A 20,907-nucleotide genomic window follows, 5' to 3' on the forward strand; every position below is an offset into this window, starting at 1 on the left:
TCTATTGATGGGGGGTGGGGGGGGTGGACGATGTCGCGCACTCAAGATCAGTAGCTCCGTCTTTCCTCTGTTCACTTTTAGTTTATTGTTCACCATCCACGAGTCGATCTCGGAAACACACGCAAAATGTATCAATATACATCAGTATAACGAATTCAAAAGGCTGAAGGTACACCTTTTATGGGAAAAAAATTTAAATTATGCCGAAACAAAAGTGATGTAAAATTTTTAAGTTAATTGTTATTTTCGCAAATAAAGGTTGAGAGATAGCATGATTAACTTGATTAAACGCAACTTTATTTTGAAACCTAGCTAATTTTTAAGACAGTAGACAAGACGTGACGGGAACTACTTACTGCTAAATTAAGTTTAAACATGCATGTTCTCAGAGCCGTGAAACATAAAATCTTCCCGTGTCGTGATCAAATATTCTTCATTCTCATTTCACAACATAAATACAAAGGTATAAAAAATTTTAACGTATTTCTGGTGGATTTTGTTCATAAGAATGCTTTGTTCAATATCCTCAATAAATTATTTGGATCTGTAGTCAGTGTACGCGGTCAAATATTAAATATCTTACGTCATATATCTTCACTATTCATCAAAAGTCCTATATACACTTAGTAGATTTTCTTTAGTTACCTTTTATAACATATATTCAAACGATCTCGGTTTCTCATTAATTAGCACTGATCCTTTGTGAGTCCAAGTCGTGGCTACAAAATTGTTCCGTTTCAGTTGATCCTTCCAAAGCTGTTGTTGAACTTGTGCCTCCGCTGACCGCCATACTTACCTGGTCAAAATATCCTGTCCCTACCTCCCTCTGATGTTTATGTGCTGTAAAGCCGAATTGCGCTTGCGCAAACTCGTCTTCTTGAATCTTGGTGTAGGCAGACATACCGTGATCTTTGTAGTCACGTGCTAACTTGAACATAGCATGATTAAGCGAGTGAAAACCAGCTAAGGTAATAAACTGATATCTGTAGCCCATTTTACCAAGTTCTTTCTGAAACTCAGCAATCTCTTTATCGCTGAGGTTGGCTCTCCAGTTGAAGGAAGGCGAGCAGTTGTATGCGAGCGGCTTTCCTGGAAACATGGAGTGGATTCCATCGGCAAACATATGCGCTTCGTCCAAGTTAGGTTTACCTGTCTCACACCAGATTATATCACAATATGGAGCGTAGCTTAATCCACGAGCAATGGCTTGCTGCAGCCCAGCGGTTGATCGATAAAATCCTTCGGCTGTTCTTTCGCCAGTCAAGAATGGCTGGTCACGTGGATCGATATCTGACGTCACAAGCGCCGCTGACTCAGCATCTGTTCGTCCAATGATAACGGTAGGAACACCCATGACGTCAGTAGCAAGGCGAGCAGCGTTTAGTACTTTGATAAACTGTTGAGTTGGCAGAAGAACCTTTCCTCCCATGTGACCACATTTCTTCTCTGATGCCAACTGATCTTCAAAATGGACGCCTGCAGCACCAGCTAGGATCTGTTTGAGTTGATAAAAAAAAGATGAAATCCAAGCTCACTTAAGTCACTATCAATATTTGAATGAGGGAGATTTTGGTAATTCTCCGTCTTTCGCAATCGGTCTTTTTTTATGAAGGAAATAGTTGCGATTAAATCACCATTCTTCGCTTGCTCTATGGGACGGATACGCGGTTTGATTTTGAAGGGTGAGAATTTGTGTTTGCTCGAATCAAAGGCTCCAATCTCACTCTTGGTTTGAACTCTTCCACTTTTCTGTCTTTTTCTACCAGATGTTCGATGTACTCTCTTTCCAGTTCAGAAATAACTAAACCACAGAAGGGAATTATAAACTAAACTGACCCACTATATTCAGCATTCAAGCATTATTGTTGAGTCGTTTGTGTTCTGTTCAATAGAAATTGGGAGAAAAAAGAAAGCTGAATGGAACTTTGATGAGACACTTACCATAGATTTCGTGATTTCGAAGGCGTTCAACGGGCCACCAAATCCAGCCTCACAATCAGCCACAATTGGCAAAAAGAAATCGATATGTTGATCATTCCCTTCCATGTGCGCAATCTGATCTGCTCTGATGAAGGCGTTATTGATTCGTTCAACAAGCTTTGCCGCTGAGTTTGCGGGATACAAACTCTGATCAGGGTAGGTTTGACTTGCCATGTTACTGTCTGCCGCTACTTGCCAGCCACTCAGATAAATAGAATGTAAACCGGCCTTAGCCATTTGAACTGCTTGACCACCTAAACAAGGTCATTAAAAACGGTTAGATTCCGTCATTCAATGTTCAGTTGGAAAACGTAGGCAATTAGAGATTAGGATCTCGGACCCATAGATTTCGTGATTTCGTGATTTCGTGATTTCGTGATTTCGAAGGCGTTCAACAGGATCTCGGACCCGGCAAAATATGTCCGCTAAGAAAGGTTCTTTATTTATAACGACTCAGTGTGCCTATACATTATCATCACGGAGCTGAATTTGGATGATCGATTATTCTGTTGAATTCATGATCGCCTTATCAGGGCCAAGATGTACAGCATGATTAGCATAACTGTATGACCAGAGGAAAATTTGTCTTATCCGTTTTTAATCCGTCATGATTGTATCATTTACATGGTTGGGTGCATGTTCATTTTTTTCTTAAGGCGAAAAAAAGTTGCTTGTTTCTTTAACTCTGATGAAGAAGTATTCGTGCGCCAATGAGCCTTAGAAAGAGAGTTTTTTCTCTTGTACGAGTCAAAAGGAAAAATGGCATGAGTAGCTAAGAAACTTACAAGGAAATATTTGAGATACCCCTGAAAGTGATAAAAAACCATTCTGGCATTAACATCAATTGGTATCTGACTGCTCCGAGAATATACGTTGAAAATAAATATCACGCAAAGTTCATTTAACAACTTTTAAAAGATCTGCTATTTTGATGCGAACATCAGTAAGTTGTTCTAATGAGAGAAAGCCAAAGTTAAAATGCTCTAAAACATTCCTAGTGCATTTTTATTTTGTAAAAAACCTTAAGGAGTTCTTTTGAAAGATAAGTTTCTGTGACTACCTGTCATGGCGCCAAGAGCGTTCACATACGAGTTTTCTCCACAGTTTATCAGTTTCCAAAGCCGCTGTGCGCCTCGTGTGGCTAAGGTGTACTCTATCTTTAAAGATCCTCGGAGTTTCTCCACCGCTTCTGGTCCATAATCCCGTCGAATAGCAATAAATCCATATTTTCGTGTGCAAATTTTTAACAGTGTGTTCATCTTGAGACCTTTACTAAGAGCCATTCTGGTTGAAAGTGAGAAGATTGTCTAGGGCCTGGAAAAAGCTACTAAAATTGAATTTGGTAATACTAACCCAGCAGAAGATTTTTTTCCTCTCTTTATACTCATCAACAGACCTCCCTGATCAATCGAACGTGAAAAAACTTCGCTTATTTGGAAGTACGTGTGCGTCATCATTTGACGTCACGTTGTCAATAAAGCATTTGAATGTACAGAACTGTAATTAGTTTTAAAAATCATCGAGTGCACTTTCGACCCGTCTGGTTACCTTATCAGAAAGGGGCATGATCACTCTTAAAACTTAGCGATGTTAGCTTCGTATGATTTCCTTCGCCTTCACATAGTGGTAAGCAGTCAAATTGGAGTGTGGTGTAGAACAGTACGTGTTAGGTGATGGAACCGTGACCATGACCCATTGTTCAGCCTATTGTTTAGCATGACTAACGGGAATTAACAATTTCCCATATTGACATCCTGTATTATTAGCCCATGACTGAGCAGTATCATAGAAACCACGAGACGCCACTAAAGAAAACACTCTTTCTCAAAATCGTTCAGTACAGCCCGGCATTTTGGTTTGATGGACTTGAATAAAGGAAAATGGGCAAAAAAACCTAGTCAATACATGGACTCATATTCCTTCATGACAGGGATTTCCAGAGATATTTCGCTGACATGTTTAAGTAATTCATAACCGCGTAATCTTGGGTTGGGGGAGAGGTGAGAAACGAATTTTGGTATTATTCTACAGATGGACCCTTTTCGGCCCGATTGACTATAACCGTGTAACTGAGCAGGTGCAAATCAGGTTTAGGTTCAGAGGAACGCATCAGAACCTAAACTTGCGGGTAGCTATTAGCCCGACGTATCGTAAAGTTCTTTAGAACTAAGGAAAACGTGAACACTGGGTGTTCTAAGTACTCACACTTATTTCCGCCAGATGGACGGTTTTGGAATCAGGGGTGCATTTATTAGGTCATCAATTATATTCCGGTCAAGGAAACTATTTTGTGTTTACAGTTCCTATAGCTATAACACATCGTTGTCTTACTCAAGGTGAAGCAGGTCAATAGGCCTGCACTAATATTGGGCTCTTCACCAAGATACGTCAGAAAGTCTAGATTTAAACTGATTTTCATGTGACGTGACATCTGCCTGACAAAGATTACAAAAACATATAGTTGATTCAAATTTAAACGTGACTAGTTTGTTTTCACCCTCTTCTTCGTGAGCGACTAAGGGATACGTGACGCACAAGGATGATGTTAGAATACGTGATGTGATGCCTGAGAACAAAGTGACTTAGCAAATTTGATTTAATACGCTGGTAATGAAAAGTTATGTGTCAAAAATAGCATCACACTTGGGAGATTTTTTCGTAGAACCTAGAATTTCTGGAAAAAAAATCCGTAAATTTGATTATGTCCGGTCATGTACGACTTCTATGTAACACAGTAGAAAATAAGTCACACTTTTCTGTCTGGTCATGGTCACCACGTCACGTTTCGTACTGTTGGAGGCATACTGGAGGCGCGGGCTGAACAAATTAAATCCAACTGGGCATCAAAATAATAACTATAACAAGTACTTTGAAACCTTTCCATTTATCCATCCAGTTGAGTTCCTGTTTAACGGAGACGAACTCAAAGGGAAGAAAAAAGTACGCACATAACACATTTTACGTTTTGTTCTTACACACATCTTTCTAAATATTCACTTTGAGCTCATAAGTGAAAAAAAGTGAAAGCTTCAAACGTTTTTTAGCCAGGAAACGGTGGAGAGATTGCGAAAGCGTTCTCTTTGAGAAGAGATGGGCTGAAATCGTGAAAAATCACATGGAAAATTTTTTTCCCGAAAAGTTCCTTTGACTTGCGAAGTCAAGCGTAACTTATTTTGTAATGTAACCCGACGTGTTATCCGTTTGGCTTTTAGAAACACAAGCATGATACAGATAACGAAGGGCGAAAACTAATAATTCACTCAATATTCTATTTTTTAAATAATCCTCATCATACTCAATTCGTTCAAATTCATAAAATGAACGCAGACCAGGAAGGAAGACTCAGACTTTCACGAAGTTTTATTATTACAACCAAAATTTTATTGAAACAATCTCAGAATTTTAAATGAAAACAAACCAATAAATATGACACCGTGGAATAGGATGGGTTCAGACATTACAACTACCTATCGGCGTAATCAGTAGTGTATACACTTGTCTGATAAATAGGTTTGCCTAGGCAGGCCACGTTAAGGGTTCAAAGTTGGCAACTGGCGAAGTGAAGTGTTCTTTGTTGAAATGTTTGAAAATCAGCACCAAGACAAATCAATTGATTGATACGTGATTGGCAACCCCGGGCAAAAACGTGAGTTACGACACGACTGTGACGTCATATAATCCGATGTAGCAGAGTATAGGATAGCAAGTTTATTACTCAACTTATTCGCCTTTCGTTTGCAGCGACTGAGGTCGACTTCGACAACCAGTTGTGGTCTTGACAATTCATTACTCGTCCTCAGCCAACTGTTTTGAGATCAAGGAACAGAAAGCAAGAGGAAATAAGTCATTATTTTCAAGGTTTCATTGGAACCATGGCTACCAAGAACTGGACGTTATTACGCGAAGCGATTTTGAAAATGAACAAACAAAGATACTTGTCTGTGATGCAGGGTAGAAATAAGTTCACTACCTCAACGAATTCAAGAACACTTTGTCATAACACGAACAAGGTTACTGATACAGGATTCCAGAAAAAGGAAATTAATAACCCCGGAGAGGGCTTGCATAGGAATGAACTCGCAATTACAGGTAAAATGATCAGATCGAAGTCTTTTTAGTTACGTCTATGAGCCTGGTGGAAGATCATTTTTGCTCATCATTCTTACAGATTATACTTTTGGTGTTACACTATTTCGCACACGTTATCTCTAACATTCTCCGTCAGTCTAATCATAAATATTTAAGTTAAGATCAAGCGTTCACTTTTTGTGTACTTTTGTTATGAGGAAATAAAATAGAAGGGAGGAAAGGAAAAACAGTCCACCGATAGGCGGTTGTTGTTATATACCAGTGATCTGATGAGATATATATTTATTCTATGGTATATCTAATCGTTAGTTATTTTTTTGCACATCGCTCCTTTGTATCGGCTTTACACTTATTGGCACATTGGGCTGGTTTTAATAGGTTAAAAGCCTTGACGGAAACGGGTCATGGGAATAATAGAGGGCTACAGAATTCTTTATATTTACTCGGATCTTCGTTACTAAATTGTCCATGAAAGAATTAAACAGGAATCTGTGGTCGTCTCCTCTGCCGGGATAAACAGATGTCTAAACCAGTTATACACTTCAACCAAGGGTTCAGAACCTGACAGAGAATTATTGTTTACTGAATTCAAATAGTTATAAGTTGGTAGTATGTTATAAGTAATTTTTTAATAAAGATGGCTATCCGACCACACACTCTAAAAAGTGAATGGTGGATCAAAGCCAAGGAAGGAAATAAGTTTACCCGCTGAAACACGCATAGTTTGTAAAAGAGTAACAGCCAAATTGAGATACGATTCACTTCCTTTTGATTTGACACGTTGTACATAATTGTCACGTAATGCGTGGGTGTCTTTGTCACGCAATGTATGAGCAGTAAACAGATTAATAGCTCCATCGCGGTTGCCTATCTTGTAAATCAGTTAAGCCTAAATACACCTTGGGTGATGTTCTTGGTATTTATCTCCCATCAACACACAAAAACTGGAAGAAAATCTCAGCCTTAGCCATGATATTCTCAACATTTTGTTCCCGAAATTTCGTCAATTTCTGCGTCGATGGTCATGTACAAGGTGCATTTACATGTAAACAAAATGAAAAGAGATTGGTCGCTAAAGAACACATATTTCAAATAAATTCATTGAGCAGAGTTCTTTCACCCAACAGGGATGATGTCAATGGCAGATTTTCCTGCTGCACACTCACAGAGATCCAAAGACCTAGTTTCCACACAGACACAAAGTGGTTTGGAATGTAGGCGATGCTTGACGCATTTGGCGCTTGGGACCACACGAGAAAAAACTCACAATGATTCTGAAGATAACACGAAAACCAAAGAATCACTTTGTGGACTTTTATTCAACTGTTATGTGCTCTGTCTCTTCGTTCTAGGTTCCTATATACCTATGGATTAATTAGCTGGAAGATGTGTAGAAGCCTGATCGCATTTTTGCTTGAGGGCGATTTCAAGATTAACGTCGGCAGCCATTAGAAATCACCCAATATATATATAATATGTGTTTAAGCTAAACATTATTCCTCTATGAGGAATGACGTGGTTCTACAATATTTGGTCACGAGACACGTCCTAAATCAATGGCGCACAAGCAAAAATATTTGATGCAATTCAACTATGGATATGTTCTTCCAGAAAATTGGAGTTCGTAGTTGTACTTGGGGAATATTGATAAAAAAAACTTTAAAATCTTTCTTGATTTTAGAAGTCCTGTTGGGTTTTGCTGTACAAATAAGACTTGTAAAAATATTTTTATCAGGCAATTATTCAGCAATACGAAGTAACAGAAAGAAAATATCTGTAAAAAATTATGTTGTTTATTGAGTAATTTTCAAAAAAAGAAACGCGTAGAATCTGAACGCTTCTTGAATGTCTCTTCAAATTAAATTCATCAGAGAAATATCAAAGCACAAATAAATACATTACATATAAAAAAATCACTTTATTCGGAGAAATTCATCCTCTATTTCCTTTTCTCGCTCTTCTTGCGTGTAGACTATGGTGCAAAAGGCAAATGAAATAAGATATGTGTTAAGAGGAAAAACCCTAATGACACAGAGTGTACTAGGTAGTTGCACAGTGATATAATGCCGCGGAAAGTTACCATTATAGGCTCTTACTTGGCGTAGAAGACACAGTATACGTCACACTATTGTTTTCATTGTTTTCTTATTTCCGGTTGTGATGAAATTCTATTTTGACTTATACTGTGTCTTCTACACCAAATAAGCTTCGCGTCGTGGTTTCCTACGCTTATCTCGTGTTCTCCCAACCTCCCGCGTGTTTACATCAGGCTATGTAAACACGGAAACCATTTTACATTACTTCAATGAAGCACTTTTTCCGACGATTTCAGACTTAAAAATAATTTTACATAAATTACCTTACATAAATTACTTTTTCCATACATTAAAACTTGTAAACTATTTAACAAGACTTTAAGTCTTGTTTAATGGTTTACAAAATTTGAATCCTCTACCGGAAATCCCAGAATCTGTATGATGTTTTTTGCTAGTATGTTCGTAGCTTGCAATTTATCTTAGTCGTAAATACAGGAAACAAACACTGAATGAAAGTTTTTTTATTTTATTGAAATATTTCATTGTAAATTCTACTTACGCTATCTACGTAAAAATTGTTAGAAATCGGACTTCAATATTATAAACAAGCACTAAAGTACTTCAACTTTCACTTGATAAAATATTTTTTTTAAGCATGAACCATTGCCATAAAGAACTACATCTAACGATACACTTTAAACCACTAATAAATATATTACTAGAAATTTTTAATACATCAGTTTTTCATTAGGCTTGTGTAAAAGTTAACAGCTATTTAATAATACTATCTACCATGGAATACTCCATAAAAATTGCAAAAATAACAAATAAAATTAGTCATGGGAATCTCCTGTGCTTCTCCTGCAGACATATTGTGTTAAAATAAAAATACAATGAAACTCTTCGTAAAATTCTACTTCAAAAGACATCAGTAAAATAAAAACATCACATATGCAGTGATAGAAATTTATCAATAAAATATGACAGTATAAAGGCTTCCCACTGTTTGAAAATGATAACAATTAAAAAAGGAAAATTATGCATAAAAAAAAACAGTGGTAACAATGAATATTTCAGTAAAAATATCAGATTTTAATATTGCACTTTAGGGTAGGGGGCTAAAAGTTACAGTACCTTCATTCTATGAATTTAGTAAAAACATCTTAACTAGTAGCATTAAATAATTCCCAACAATGTAACCTAATTTGTTTCTTTGTCCATGTTGCAATTGTCAAATAGCTAGATTATAGCTAGCTCCATCTTATCCAAAAGAAGTCACCATGAGACTATCATACAATTACTTTCTTGTTTCTGCTCAATAAAGTTGATGACTGGGGAGTCATTCCACAATTATGCTGAATCATTTTGGCCCACTAGCTCTGACTTTTCATCTGTTGCTGCATCTTTGCAATCATCTCTTGCATTCGCCGAAGCTGAAAATCAATCATTCAATCAAGTTTGTCACTCCCTTTGCTTAATAACTGAATATATTCATCCATCAGCCACTGTGTCAGACAGTCAGTCAATAAGTCAGTCAAGAAAGTAGTTAGCTGGTGAATCAATCCATCAGTCAATCAATCAATTAATAAGTCAACTCATTCAATCAAAAAACCAACAGACAGACATACAGACAGGCAGACAATACAATCAGAGTCATTCAGTAGGTCAATCACTTAATCAAGACATGTTTGCCACTTTTTTTGTCTCTCTTGGCTAATTACTTACCTCCTCCTCTTTCTCCATCAAAGCACGGTCTTTCTCCATCATGGCACTTGTGATGTTACGAGCTCTGAAGTGAAGACAATTAAAAAGCATTTGTTTAGAATGATTGCACTTTTTAACAAAGTGACACATAACATCACATTTCAAACATGTCAATGCACCTTTTGCCATTCCTTGGAGCATCTTCAACATTCCCATTTGGGAGCTCAGTTTCACCTGACAGCTGAGCTGCTCGGAAGTTCTCATAATGACTTTTCTGTGTCACTTCCTTGAGGTCCTGCATGTGAGTTCTGTGAGAAAAGATCAATTGTAGGATCAGCTTAAGACCCAGGTTGTCCATCCTGCTAGAGCCTAGCCCACTTTCAGTAGCATGGAGTTACTATGATTGTCCCTACTCACTCCCCCGACCCTTCCCCCTTTAACTCTGCCCCTCCCCCCCATGGGAAGCTGGTCCATCAAACAGTTACCTGAGTTTAATCTTAAGGCTTGTAAAGGGAGACATATTTTTAAAGGAATTGTCAGCTTACAGTGTATGTTTGTTTGACTGTTTACCAAATGACATTTAAAGAAAAAAGTTTGAAAGACCCTTACAAAAGCATTAAGTGCGTAACTTCACAAAGTCACAGTGCTTTGGGTTTTCAACTGAAACAAAAGGGAAAAAACACTCTGTCAGCAATGAAAGCTTTCATATTAATACCTATAAGCACTTTGGTACTTGACTACACTCATATCACTAACATGTCCTACCTTCAACCACTCCCCAAGGGTAGAGCCGTCCTCGAATCTTCTTGCCACACACCTCTATCAAAGTATTACTTCCTACCACAGCAAATGGCATGCTAGCCTGATAATTAAAAGAGCAGAAATGTAATCATGACTATTAAAAACAAGCTTTCTTTAGCTGCATGTCAGGTGTAATGTTCTGAAATGTAAAAATGTTTGTGTGTTTAATCCATAGCCTTTAAGTGACAATCAGCAAACGACACACTAAAGAGGTCAAGCTTAAAGTTTGGACTGTGTGGTTCTTGGAGCCTTATCTGTAGAATCGTTTGTCCCTGGCCAATCTACTTCTCTTGTTGGCCACTGGAATTTAGTTAGGCCTTAGAAGGGAGGTCCTCTACAAACATCTTACAGGCATTTTAGGGCATGCCAATTGTTTAAATATAGACAATTTTCACATTAGTTTGATCAGGAAGGGGGGTCATGTGTGTACATCCTTAGATTACCCTCGTGGTCATGCACTTGTGTCAGGGTTGGGGGGTTGTGTGATTCTCTCACCCATGGAACCTTACCTTACAGAAAGGATGCCAAACTGTTCTACAAATTATGCTGAATTTATCTAAATTCATCACCTTAAGTTGTTTTGTTTGCTCTACATATTCATCATCTTCATCACTTTCACAGTCTGGGAGCTCATAAATTGTGATACCTTGTTCCTCAATTTCATCTAAAACCTAAATGGAAGAAAATTTCATAAAAGGTAATGAGAGTAAAAATTACAATTAAGAAGTCTAAATGTGAAAACAGTCAAAGGTAACAGAACAGTTAACTTCTCTGTCAGTCACCAGACCTCTTAACTAGAGTTCTATATTTACACATAATTATATTTACACAATTAGTTACAGTGCACTCGCAATAGTAATATTAGCGGTTAATCATTTATTGTCCCTAAACTTGCTGGACCTTGAACCTACCCTTCATTTCATGCTGTTCAGTTCAGCTGGAGTGAGAGTGTCAGCCTTTCCAATGACAGGAACAATGTTGACTTTGTCATGAAGCTGCTTCATGAACTCAATATCAAGAGGCTTTAGTCTGAAACCAAATTCACCATGAAACTCAGAATACTCAAGTTGACAAAATAGCTACAAAAATGTTTTCTTTATTCCTCTGAAAAACTGGTAGCTAAAAACATAACAAACCCATGTCCTGTTGGAGCTATAAAGTAAAAACAGCAGTGTACTCTTGTGTCCACAATGTGCCGGCGATTCAGTCCTGATTCATCTTTAAGGTAACTTTCAAACTGTTCTTTAACGTAATCCAGAATGGGTTTGAAACTGATAAAGAAAAAAGTTACATGTAACTCTGTATAAATATCTAATAGGTTAGAATAATTCTACTTTTAAAAACACAGAGTGGTCAGATAATGAACATAGCTGCACAGAGTTTCAAACACTTAGAGTCAGGCCCATTTTCACTGTCTTTTGGTCTGCTTGTTTGCATTAAGCAGCTAACTCTTGATTATTTTAATTCCAAACTACATAAACATATTTCATAAATATTAAATCTACATGAGTACAAACAGTCACCTCCTTTGTTACTTACTCTCTATGACCCTTTTGCATACCTCAACAGTCTTTTCATTGATATATCTTGATTGTGTCCCATATTTGATTGTCACAAAAAGCATATTTTCAAATAAAAATGAACATCTGAAAGAGACTGATGACAATTTACATCTCTCCTTCCCTATTACAGCCATCTCTCCATAATAGCACTTTCCTAAGGTAGCTGTTGTGAAGTGTAACTTTGTAAACAAAATGTAACCTGTCTTTATTGTCCATGCCATCCCCATATCCAGGAGTGTCTACAACAGTCAGACGTAACTTCACCCCTCTTTCTTCGATTTCAACGGTTGACGTCTCAATCTTCACTGTTCTTTTTACACAATCTGCAAATTAAATACATGTATCTCTTAAAAACCGACTTTGAGGTCAGTACTGTAAGTTACAGTTCAAGTTTTTCCCCCTGGGATCTATGGTCGAAGTGTGAAGCACACTGGCCATAAATATAGTGAGGTTCCATAACGTGCAGAACAGACCAAGAAATTGAGGTTAATAAGATATTTATCAGTTATCTGAGTTCAAATGGAGGAAGAAGATTTCAATTCAAACAAACTTTTTTAATTTAGAGGGCCATACAGAGAAATACAGCTTGCTAGATTGACCAATCATTGTGCATGCATGATAGATATTATATCAGGTTTTAGAGTCAGGCCAGTCAATAATATGTGAAAACTAAATTTTCTTGAGAAGGCCCAAAGATTTTGAAAAAAAATAGTATGAAATTAAAAATTTAGGTCACACAGGCCTCACCAGCAGCTTTGGGTAGTTTCCTGTCAGCATAAAGGTCTGTTAAAAACAAACTGTTGACGAGTGTTGACTTCCCCAGCCCTGATTCACCTGTAATGCGAGAGTAACAAATTAAACAATTATCAAAGGGGTAGAATGGACCCTAAGATTTTAGCACCAGGTTTATAACATTTATTTCCATGAAAATCATATCGGAAATAAACTACTCTGAAGCTGTTGTATTTATTCCAACATACTATATATGTTGCAGGCATAGGAAACTCAACCAGTTATTTATCCTGCCTGCAACATCGGCTCCCACTCAGACTGTGCATATACAGGGACAGCATTTGTATGAAAAATGAACGAATAACTACTCACAAGTCTGTAACAATTACACATCACTCTCATCATATCACATTTGCCATCAGCCTCTAATCCCACACTTTGTTTGTAGGGTATTTTCTATGTGTGACATATTAAATAACCCCAATAATTTCCTTCTAATCTTTGTTAATTTGCCGAATGTTGTTCGTTTATTTCCTTATGCCAATTTTTTGGCAACAAATTGAAACTTGTCCACTGAGGTCAACAAAACTGAAAATGCCCACAAAAATTCCATTGATTCAAAAATTTCAATTTGGTTCATCGGAGACCCAAAGTTAAAATTTAAAAGCTTCTATAAGGATTGAATAATGAAACTTGTATCAGTTTAGGAGAAATGAAAAAATCCTATTCATTCAACAGGTTAACATTATCAGAAAAGAACAAGTGAAGGTGCTTACCCACAACCATCAAAGTGAACTCAAACCCTTTCTTGACCGATTTTCTATGGACTTGATTTGGTAAATTAGCAAAACCTACGTAGTTGGCCATGGCTTTAAATTCCTTTAGAAAAGAAACATGAAAATATAAATGAAATAAAGATTGCCAACAATAATTGCTTCAAATTGGAAAGGCCTACATGTAAATGTCAATAAACAGGAAATTAATGAATCGATTCTTCATTTTGAAAATAATTTGCACAATATAAACAAATTCTAATTTGTTCCTCTAAACAGCATAAATAATACCTAACTGTAAAAATTCATTAAAAAAAAACGAGACAACTGACATAATAGGGCTGAGATCATACCATGAATCCATCTATTAAGTAAAAATTTTCCGTAATAGAAGACAAGCTTGAAAAGTGAGAACAACAAGATACAGGTCATATGATAAATTTATTTGTGAAGTTTGTTCATGTTAGCTTGCTGTGTAATGGTTTCAATAGATTATATAAATTGAAATGGTCATCTTGAGGTGTAACCTTCCAAAAGGTCAACATTCTTGAAGATTGAATCTCTGTGTTCTTTTGTGTAAACATGTAAAAAGCAGGAGCCATCTTAGAAAGTACAATAAGAAACTGAATTACCTTTTTTCAAGAATACAATAAGCTAAAAAATAATAGTCTCAAAATTCATAAAGAGGAATGGTTTTAATGTTGATAGTTAATAATTGCTAATTTAAAAACAGTAATCAAGTAATTGATGCAAAATCTACAAAACTAACCTTGTCCCTGTATCTTTGATACATAGAAATTGTGTCGAAATATATTTTTAAATTTAAAACTTTGAATGTTATCTTGAAATTTAGTAATATCAAGGCAATATCAAAAAAATGTTTACCAGTACATTGAAAAAAAAAATGGAAAATCTTATTTTGAACAAACAGCTCTCCATGCAAACAATTTACAGAATCCTTTTTTTTCACAAATAGATTGACAAAGCTAAAGTAATCTCAGTTACATTAGTCTACTTTCAGAGGAAATAAATAAGGTTGGGCATGAATTATTAAAATAGCTTGGTGGAAAGATTTACAATCAATGAAAACCATTAAATAAACTTCTTATGCCAATATCATTATTGAGTCATGTTGCAGTCCATGATGCCAACAGAAAGCATGCATAACAACATATTTCACTTCTATTCTTGCAAAGGAAACCTACACCTAAGCCCCATAACCTTTAGCTGTTTTTCGTGTTTGTTAACAATGACATGTGACCTAAATTTTTATTAACATTTCCCAAAGTTTTTCACAAATATTTCATATTGTTGATAAATAAATATATCATAAAGTGTTCTCAATATCTAAAATGCAATATTCCTGTATATCAATATTGTTCACAAATTATGAATATTGTAATGAATTCAAGATAAAAAGGAACAGATTTTCGACCAAAATTACGGTTAAATTGTCCAAACAAACCTCAAAAAATAGCTTTATCCGCTGAAAAAATTGTTATTCAATAATCATAAAACAATGTATACTGGATTTTAGAACTGCAAATAAGTTGAAATCATAGAAAGAACCATGTAAAATATGATCAATTATCAATTGCTGCATTCAGCCCATTTTCAAACTTAGAGAGCATTTTCCCTGATAGATTTTAGAAAGAGACGTTTTCAAAATTTCAATTTAAGTTCATTTAGACAGATAACGACAGCGGGGGTCGGTTTAAAGTTTGATTTGGTAATGACACAGTACATGTGAGATGACAGCTTTGCATCGTGTTAATTCTAAAGAGCAACTCGGTCAAATCAGTCAGATCCATTACATGTAAAACAAACCGCCGACTGTATCCATTTCATATCATCAATACTCCTTAATCTGCAAATTTAGTGCCAGAGGCATGAAGGACAAGAAAACACGAAATCACAAACTTCAGTGATAGTGAAATATAAATATTAACTGCAATTGTAGTCAGACAGGATTCTTGAGTCAGGTACTTCAAACCGTTAAGGAGAGCGATCTGCCCATTCCTTCAAAATAATGAGTCAATAAAACCAATTTAAAACAACCCCTTAAACAAGAAATCGCGTTAGCAAGTTTCGATTGAAATTATTCCAGTTTTCAGATTTCCCGCGCGCGATCGATGCATGTTGTGCGCACTCATTCGAAAATGTTTTCGTGCAGTCTATCAAGAAGGAATATATCTTATGGTAGGACTTTGTACGTGACGGTTTTCACTCGGGTGAGGCCAATTCAAGACTAATAGGATGACTTCATGTGTAGATTTCCCATTCACCTTTGACAACGAAGATTCCCACAAAGTGGTTTCGTTCACATTCAACACTGACATCTTATTTCTTGGCCAAGAAAGACTAGGCTTGTCTCTTGGACTAATCCTTTTTTACAAGGATTGCCTTGTGCAGTGGAATCAGAGTGTCCAGCTGAGCAATAGACCCTCTTTATAAAATAATTCAAATAGTACGCGCGCTCTGATTGGCCATAAAACCATTTTACATGAGCGTATTTAAACACGGTTTTCGTTCCTCTTTCATTAGTTATTTTATAAAAGAAATGTAAAATGGTTTCCGTGTTTACATGGCCTGATGTAAGCACGGAAACCATTTTCTTCAGTAGTCACCAGAGGATGTGCTGACAGCGGCTCTCTCCTTCATGATGCGCAGATCCGAGAGATAAGCCATACTAAATCAATGTGACTACTTAGTCATCTGCTTCAAATGAGCTTCTTATCTTCTTATCTTAGATGACGGATCACCAAAAATAAATTTGATTGTAAAAACGGAAGGACACACAAAAAAATAAATAAATAAAGGGGGTAAGTTTCTGAAGAAAATGTGGTGCTGCGTTAGAAGGAAAATATAACAGGGTAATTTAGTATTATCAACTGAGTTGATAACGTAAATTGGCCACCACGAAGAGTTTCGAAGCTGAAGTTCCGAGCAGTAGCCCTTCGTCAGAGCGAAAGTTCTGGGTTTCGCGCAAGTATTAGAAAACAATTTAGCTTGTAGGCCCTCACTAGAATGACTGAATAAATAATTGATACGGAAAATGTGTAGCAGGTGGTGATGACTTTCTTAACAGAACATCTAAAATTCATAGTTGTCTGAGAACGGTTATCGTTAAAGATGTTCCTCTGGTTATTATTTTTTGGAAGGGTAAAGCAGATGTTTAGAATAATGTAAAGGTCGAGTAAGAAATTTGATAACATTTGGATCCATATAGGAGACGGAAAATTGCGGGTTATTTTACTTTCAGTGGGGTAAACGAAGCGAAAATTTGCACATCTTGCTTTCAAGAAGAAATTAAAATAGATGTGCACGGGTTCTTGGCAGGCATTCACATTGCATGACCCTTAACGTAATTTGATACCAATATTTGCATGCGGCAAATGATTTCTAAATAAAAAGTTGACATGGTTACATGCAAATCACAGCGCAGAAACAAATATTTCTTTGTACTTGTGAAGAGGTGTGACGAACACGACGAGGCCCGCTGCAGCTGCTTGAAAAGTTTCGCTGTTGTAAAGGTGCTTAATTGAAAATTTTCAGTAATGGACGATGATCTTGTCGAAGAAGGAAAGGCGAAGGCAGTAGGAATAATTTCCGTTCTGGTCGGAATATCAGCGTTTATTCAGCTAATATGTGGATTTATCTACTTGAGCAAGGGTGGACGCGAAGGTTCTGGTCTGTGGTCTGGAATGGGGGTAAATAACTCTTCGTATATCATGTTAAGCGTTGATTTTAAAGATATAAGCCAAATAGTGACCCTTGCTGATTATTTTTGAACAGCATTCCTTTCAACGAAACCTATTCAGAATACGATAGGCGTGAATTTAGCAGCTTCACGACCTTTCAATCAACCCGTTCGTTAATCGCTTTGCAGTTCAGGTGTTTTCGTTCCGGCTAAACTTCAAAATACCCGGCCACTTTGGTCCGTCTCACTCGCATTTCCTCGACCTTATTTCTAAACTAAAATCAATATCCAATGTTGTTTTAAAACCGAGTGAAACCTCGAAATATGATGTGGTAGTCTTAGCATATCGAAAGTCATCGTGTAATTGTCTTCATACCGCTCAGAGCCAACCCCAACCGAGGAATTGATTGCGATACAATAACGGCTTAGAAGTCTTTTGAAACACCTTGCCTTTGATAGTCCTCACTGATGTCTATTTTTACAACAGTGACTTAGAGGTTAACAGCCTTTGAAATCATGATTATTAAATGCTTCCTTGGTTTGTCCAACGCTTAGAAGAAAGTATGATCAATCGAAAAAAAAAAACAATTTAGTCACACAGCCAGAGCAACTGTCTCGGTAAATTATGGAGTACTGAATGAACCCCTGTATTGTGTACAGTATTGGAAATAAAATTTAAACAAGGGAAGATTTGAATTTCCAATTGCGCCACTGATTGAATCAGCAATCGCTTTCATATTCATGAATCAGCAAAGTCAAAATTCATTTTGAGTTTGCTGTTTCACCTGGTAACGTTCTTCTGTTCAAATGCATTACATGGTCTGACAAGAAGAGTTATTCTCAGTTTTGTTTCATGGCAAAATTTGTGCTTTATGCTGTAATAAGAGGCAGTGCTACAGTGGGGGAAAATTTTCAACGAACAGCAATATCTGTTTCCATTGTTTCGTTTGTGTTTTTAATTACTTTTGGCGAGTTAATATTATGCAAGGAATAACAAAGTAATAAAGATACAAAATGTCGTCTTCTCCGAGGGGTTCTGTACGATCTTTAGTTAACACACTCCATGTTGGATAGAACATGTTTATTACAAAAACGTAGGTCCGCACTGCGTGCGGAGGAATGGATACTACATCCCTCCCAAACTAACAAAAGCTTGTAACTCTAAGCGAAAGTTCAATCTTATAACGAAACTAAAATCAACTGTCAATAAGTGTCTTTTTTTTTTTTTAAGTTAGCACATAGTCTTTCAAATGTAAGGGCTGGCGCCTTTCCCGTCTGGGTCTCGTCACTACTGGTTTATTCACTGGCTGGTCAGGTTCTGTTCCTTGTTTCCGTTCAGTTTCCTGTTCCGGTATTACCAATATCTCTGTACTGGGTGGTTTCTCTGCATTTGCTGTTCTATCAGGTGGTACACTTGGTGGATTCACCTTCTCTGGGATCTCGAGGTCTGGAACTGCCTGTGGTGTTTGTGCTTCCTCACTCTTCTCTGGTTCATCGGAAGTGTTGATAACTGCATTTGCTAGCTTAAATTGGCTGGCATCACGGCAGACTGTTCGTCCATCTGTGACACGTCTGGCGGTTATTTGGGAACCATGAATATTGCACACAACATAGAACACAGGTTCATAGGGTGTACTCCACTTGTTCTTCCTTGGCTGCTTGACAAGCACATAGTCTCCTAGTAGCAGATTATTCTCTCTGGTCTTTCTCCCTTCTCTCTGTTGTTTCATTTTCTGCTTGTACTCTGCATCTCTGCGGTCAATTAAGTCATCCTTCTCATTCCTTTGTGGTTCAGGTTCAATGTAATCCAACTTCGTTCTCACAGATGTCCCCTTAAGGGCTTCATAAGGCGCGACTCCAGTAGCTGGGTGCGGCGTCGATCTGTAAGCAGTAAGCATGTCTTGAACCGCATCTCCTCTCTCAAGACGGTTTTTGCCTTGCAGACGTGCAATTTGTTCGGTCTTGTTTAGGGTTTGCATGAATCTCTCTGCTTCTCCGTTCGCTCTTGGGTGAAGGGGCGTCACCCTATGGTGCTGAAATCCTTCCTGCTCTGCAAATTGATTGAACTCTTTAGAATTGAACGGGGGTCCGTTGTCGCTCTCAATTCTCCTCGGAGTTCCATAGGTGGCGAAGATGTGCTTCAATCTCTCCTTATTAGTCTGGAAGTCAGTTGATGGTACTGACTCTACCACTGGATATCTGGTTCTTTTGTCAAACAGGACGAGATTGTAGTGACCATCTGGGTATGGTCCACCATGGTCAATGGATACTGTGTCCCAAGGTCGGTTTGGGATGTTGGTCACCTTGATTGGTTCTTCTCTGTTTCCTTTCGTAGCTACTTGACACTCATAACACTGGTCAATAGCTGTGTCGATCATGCTGTTCATCAGAGGGAACCAGTACTTCTCTCTCAGCATTTGCTTGGTCTTGGTTTTTCTTAAGTGTCCTAGGCTGTGTCCTAGTCTGACCACTTTTCTCTGGAGTGTCGGCGGTAGTACTATTCGGTGTTCTCTGAAGATAAGTCCTTCTGCAACTGATAACTCCTGCTTCACATGTAGGTAGGGTTCAAGGTCTTTATCTCTCTTGTGTTTCTCCCAGTCCCCTTTAGCGATCCTTTTGGCCAATCGCTGCATGATCTCATCTTTCTGGGTTTCCTCTCTGATTCGCTTGACAACCACAGCATGCTCTGCATTCACGTTCCATCGGATGATCTCCTCAGTTTTGTCATCTCCTGTCTCAGGAAGAGGGTGTCTGGAGAGGAAGTCTAAGGGGTCTGCTTCATCCTTTCCTGGTTCGTACACCAACTCATAATCTACGTCTTGCATTTCCATGATCCACTTCTCAATTCTTGGAGGTACCTTGGCCTTTACTTTGTTGAACAAAGGTATCAGTGGCTTGTGAGCAGTCACGATTCTGAATCTGGGTGCTCCAAGTAGGTAGATTCTCAATCTCTCCTTGGCCCATTTGATTGCTAAAACATCTTTCTCGGTTTGACTGTACCTCTTCTCAGTCTCTGTCATTGTCCGGCTGATGAAATGTACCGGTTGTATGCCTCTGTCTGTCTTTTGGAGCAGGGCTGCTGATGACCTTCATTGAAGCTGGCCTCTGTACGGAGGATTATGGGCTTGCTTGGGTCGAAGAATGCCATAGTCTTCTCACTTGAGATGTTGTCTTGTATCTTCCTGAATGCAACTTCCTCTTGTTTTCCCCAGTGGAACTTTATTTCTTTTCTGGTTAGCTGGTATAGCGGTGCTGCTATGGTGGCATAGTTCTTGATGAAGTTGTCCAGGTAGCCTGCCATTCCAAGGAAACTTCGCACTGCCTCTTTGTTCTCAGGTACTCCACATTCTTTGATTGCTCTTACTTTGTCAGGCGATGGCTTCAGTCCATCCTTCGTGAAGACATGTCCAAAGAATTCGATCTGCTCCTTTCCAAACTGACATTTCTCTCTATTAAATGTGATCCCGTGATCTCTCGCTCTCTTTAGGACGGTCTTCAGTACTTCTCTATGTTCTGTCTCGTCTCTTCCA

General features: G+C 37.7%; 4 protein-coding genes and 1 pseudogene across 6 annotated transcripts in view; 2 read left to right on the forward strand and 3 right to left on the reverse strand.

Annotated features, from left to right (window-relative positions):
• Positions 1-275: 275 nt before the first annotated feature.
• LOC149036029 (uncharacterized) lies at positions 276-3,660 on the reverse strand. Its single transcript, XM_089190568.1, has 3 exons — positions 3,041-3,660; positions 1,942-2,234; positions 276-1,495 (listed from the first exon to the last, which is right to left on the reverse strand). Exons 1-3 carry the CDS (start codon positions 3,261-3,263, stop codon positions 683-685), a joined length of 1,329 nt encoding a protein of 442 aa, XP_089046694.1. The 5' UTR covers positions 3,264-3,660; the 3' UTR covers positions 276-682.
• A 1,840-nt stretch (positions 3,661-5,500) lies between these two features.
• Positions 5,501-7,982, forward strand: LOC149036030 (uncharacterized). The gene is made up of 2 exons (XM_089190572.1): positions 5,501-6,069; positions 7,197-7,982. The coding sequence occupies exons 1-2, from the start codon at positions 5,853-5,855 to the stop codon at positions 7,442-7,444; spliced, it is 465 nt and encodes a 154-aa protein (XP_089046698.1). The 5' UTR covers positions 5,501-5,852; the 3' UTR covers positions 7,445-7,982.
• Positions 7,983-8,610: 628 nt separating this feature from the next.
• On the reverse strand, positions 8,611-13,878 carry LOC149036031 (septin-2-like; annotated as a pseudogene). The gene is made up of 11 exons (XR_016181974.1): positions 13,681-13,878; positions 12,920-13,006; positions 12,372-12,495; positions 11,747-11,881; positions 11,522-11,639; positions 11,180-11,281; positions 10,575-10,671; positions 10,388-10,469; positions 9,989-10,117; positions 9,831-9,894; positions 8,611-9,538 (listed from the first exon to the last, which is right to left on the reverse strand). The product of XR_016181974.1 is annotated as a septin-2-like (transcript).
• A 3,244-nt stretch (positions 13,879-17,122) lies between these two features.
• Positions 17,123-20,907, forward strand: part of LOC149036032 (uncharacterized) — a 9,953-nt gene continuing 6,168 nt past the window's right edge. The window contains exon 1 of one of the 2 annotated variants that reach the window (XM_089190570.1): positions 17,123-17,387. In XM_089190570.1, the coding sequence (XP_089046696.1) occupies positions 17,235-17,387 (153 nt within the window). In that variant the 5' untranslated portion in view covers positions 17,123-17,234. The remainder of the gene's footprint in view (positions 17,388-20,907) is intronic. The other variant, XM_089190571.1, reaches the window with a different exon arrangement.
• LOC113669599 (uncharacterized protein K02A2.6) overlaps positions 18,444-20,907 on the reverse strand; it is a 4,740-nt gene continuing 2,276 nt past the window's right edge. Inside the window, exon 1 of the mRNA XM_089190567.1 lies at positions 18,444-20,907. This exon is cut by the window's right edge and continues 2,276 nt beyond it. Within this exon, the coding sequence (XP_089046693.1) occupies positions 18,604-20,397 (1,794 nt within the window). The 5' untranslated portion in view covers positions 20,398-20,907 and the 3' untranslated portion in view covers positions 18,444-18,603.

Source organism: Pocillopora damicornis, chromosome 12 (assembly GCF_964200805.1).
Source record: "Pocillopora damicornis chromosome 12, jaPocDami1.2, whole genome shotgun sequence".
Taxonomy (NCBI): Eukaryota; Metazoa; Cnidaria; class Anthozoa; order Scleractinia; family Pocilloporidae; genus Pocillopora; species Pocillopora damicornis.

What these genes read in the sequence shown, in the direction of transcription:
- LOC149036029 (XM_089190568.1), bottom strand. Translation starts at nt 3,263, where the DNA reads ATGGCTCTTAGTAAAGGTCTCAAGATGAACACACTGTTAAAAATTTGC. An exon ending in CGCTCTTGGCGCCATGACAG is followed by an intron (nt 2,235 to 3,040) that starts GTAGTCACAGAA and finishes GACCTTGTTTAG; the next exon opens with GTGGTCAAGCAGTTCAAATG. An exon ending in TCGAAATCACGAAATCTATG is followed by an intron (nt 1,496 to 1,941) that starts GTAAGTGTCTCA and finishes CAACTCAAACAG; the next exon opens with ATCCTAGCTGGTGCTGCAGG.
- LOC149036030 (XM_089190572.1), top strand. Translation starts at nt 5,853, where the DNA reads ATGGCTACCAAGAACTGGACGTTATTACGCGAAGCGATTTTGAAAATG. An exon ending in GAATGAACTCGCAATTACAG is followed by an intron (nt 6,070 to 7,196) that starts GTAAAATGATCA and finishes TTCACCCAACAG; the next exon opens with GGATGATGTCAATGGCAGAT.